General features: G+C 53.2%; 1 protein-coding gene across 1 annotated transcript; it reads right to left on the bottom strand.

Annotated features, from left to right (window-relative positions):
* Nucleotides 1-211: 211 nt before the first annotated feature.
* Nucleotides 212-1784, bottom strand: SST (somatostatin; the record flags this gene model as incomplete). Its single annotated transcript, XM_009875100.1, has 2 exons — nucleotides 212-730; nucleotides 1764-1784. Coding segments are annotated over 2 exons (234 nt in total), but the record flags the coding sequence as incomplete, so codon positions are not given.
* Between the last annotated feature and the right edge of the window lie 6 nt (nucleotides 1785-1790).

Genomic DNA, 1790 nt, shown 5'->3' with positions numbered 1-1790 from the left:
TCTAAAATACCACTGTTTCTCTAAGACCCTTAGTCAGACCACAGCAAAAAAAAAAAAAAAAATCACTTTAAGAGCTATTGTGTGTTTGTGCATATGCATGCGTGTGGATGCTGTTTGCTGCTGCTGCTTCCCGATATGGATGGGTGACATTTCAAAGGCAAACAACCTGAGAGGTGACTTAGGATTTCTTATTGACCACCAAGTCTCAGCATCACCATTTGAAACATAAACTTTATTGCAACAAAGAATTAAAAATAGTACATCTGAAAGAGCTGCAGAGTGCATGTCATTAAAGAACTAGTCAGAAATCACAACTCAAGCAAATCATGTACAATTGGAACAGAAAGTTTTATTAAAACGATTGGAAATCAAACTCAAATTTTCCTTGTTTTTTAATTTCACCATAACCGTGGATTGTGTATTTACAGTCTTCGCCTCTTGTGGTGAAGGTTCTGCTCAGGGCGGGGGGCTAGGAAGAAGGCAGGGATGGATGGGGAGGAGAGGTGGGATTTGAAAGCTAACAGGATGTGAAAGTTTTCCAGAAGAAGTTCTTGCAGCCTGCTTTGCGTTCCCGGGGTGCCAGAGCTGGGTTTGAGTTAGCCGAGCGCTCCAGCTCCAGTCTCACTTCATCCTGCTCAGCCCCTCGGGACAAGTCCTCAGACTCCAGGGCTTCATTTTCTGTCTGGCTTGGCTCTGAGAGCAGTTCTGCCAAAAAGTACTTGGCCAGTTCCTTGGGGGAGAAGAGAGAGAAAGAGAGAGAGACCACAATTACCTCTTGGCTTTTGGGGGCTCATCACTCTGTCTCTCTAAGACACCTCTGTGTGCAGATTAGAGACATACAGGACACTGGAGGAGAAGGGGAGCCCTCGCTTTCCAAAGAGCCCAGCTCCAACAGCTGCTACGCAGCCACTGCGGCTGTGGAATAAAGGAGAGCAGAAGAGTGCTGAAATCTACCCGGTGTGGGGAAGGGACTGCTGTCCTGGCCATGGCAGGGAATGAACTCATCCAAGCACCACATCACCTCCTCTTCCCTTCCCACTTCTCCAGCACGCTATGCTGAACTCAGCGAGGATGCTGCGAGGCTACTGCTAAAGTGACAACGGAAAGGTCTTTGGGGGAGCTCACAGAGGAGGCTGAGTTGGGTCACTCTCTCACTGGGGGTTATATTTCCTCTTGTCCCTCCAAGCCCTGGCTCCTTGTATGGATAAGGGCATCCTCCTGCTGGGTCAGTTCCCTGGAGGAGCCCTGGAGGGCTTCACCAGGGGTTCTGCCCTCTGCCCTGGCAGCAGCTACTCCTCGTCCTCCACCAGCACCCAGCTAGGCTGGACTGTGGGGGAGATGTATCCCCTTCCCACTCCCAGCTGCCCAGGCTGTCACTGGATCAGTCCTGGCAGGGAACTGGAGGATCTGTCAGGGAACCAGGGAGATCTGTCTGGGAACCGGGGTCTGCAGCAAGCAACTGGGGTCCAAAACAGGGACATTGGGGAGGTCCAGTGAGGAACTGGAGGTCTGCGCTGAGGGTACTGGGGTGTCCAGTGTGGAACTGGAGGGGTCTGCAGCAGGGAAGCTGGGGGTATGCAACGGGGGTGCCAGGGGCTCTGCTGGGGAAACGGAGGGTCTGCAACAGGGAATCAGAGGAAGGTGTCTGGAGGAGAAGCAGGGGTCTGCAGCGGAGAAGTGAGGGTCTGCAGCAGGGCCGTCGGGGTGCCCGAGGGTTGCCCGAGGGTTGCCCGGGGTGTCCACCCCGTCTTCGGGGCTCTCACCTGTTTCCCGGAGGCGGCAGCCAGGGA

Source organism: Apaloderma vittatum, unplaced genomic scaffold (genome assembly GCF_000703405.1).
Source record: "Apaloderma vittatum isolate BGI_N311 unplaced genomic scaffold, ASM70340v1 scaffold7338, whole genome shotgun sequence".
NCBI classification, from domain to species: domain Eukaryota; kingdom Metazoa; phylum Chordata; class Aves; order Trogoniformes; family Trogonidae; genus Apaloderma; species Apaloderma vittatum.
The sequence above is the reverse complement of the archived record's forward strand: the minus strand, read 5'-3'. Positions and strand labels throughout refer to the sequence as shown.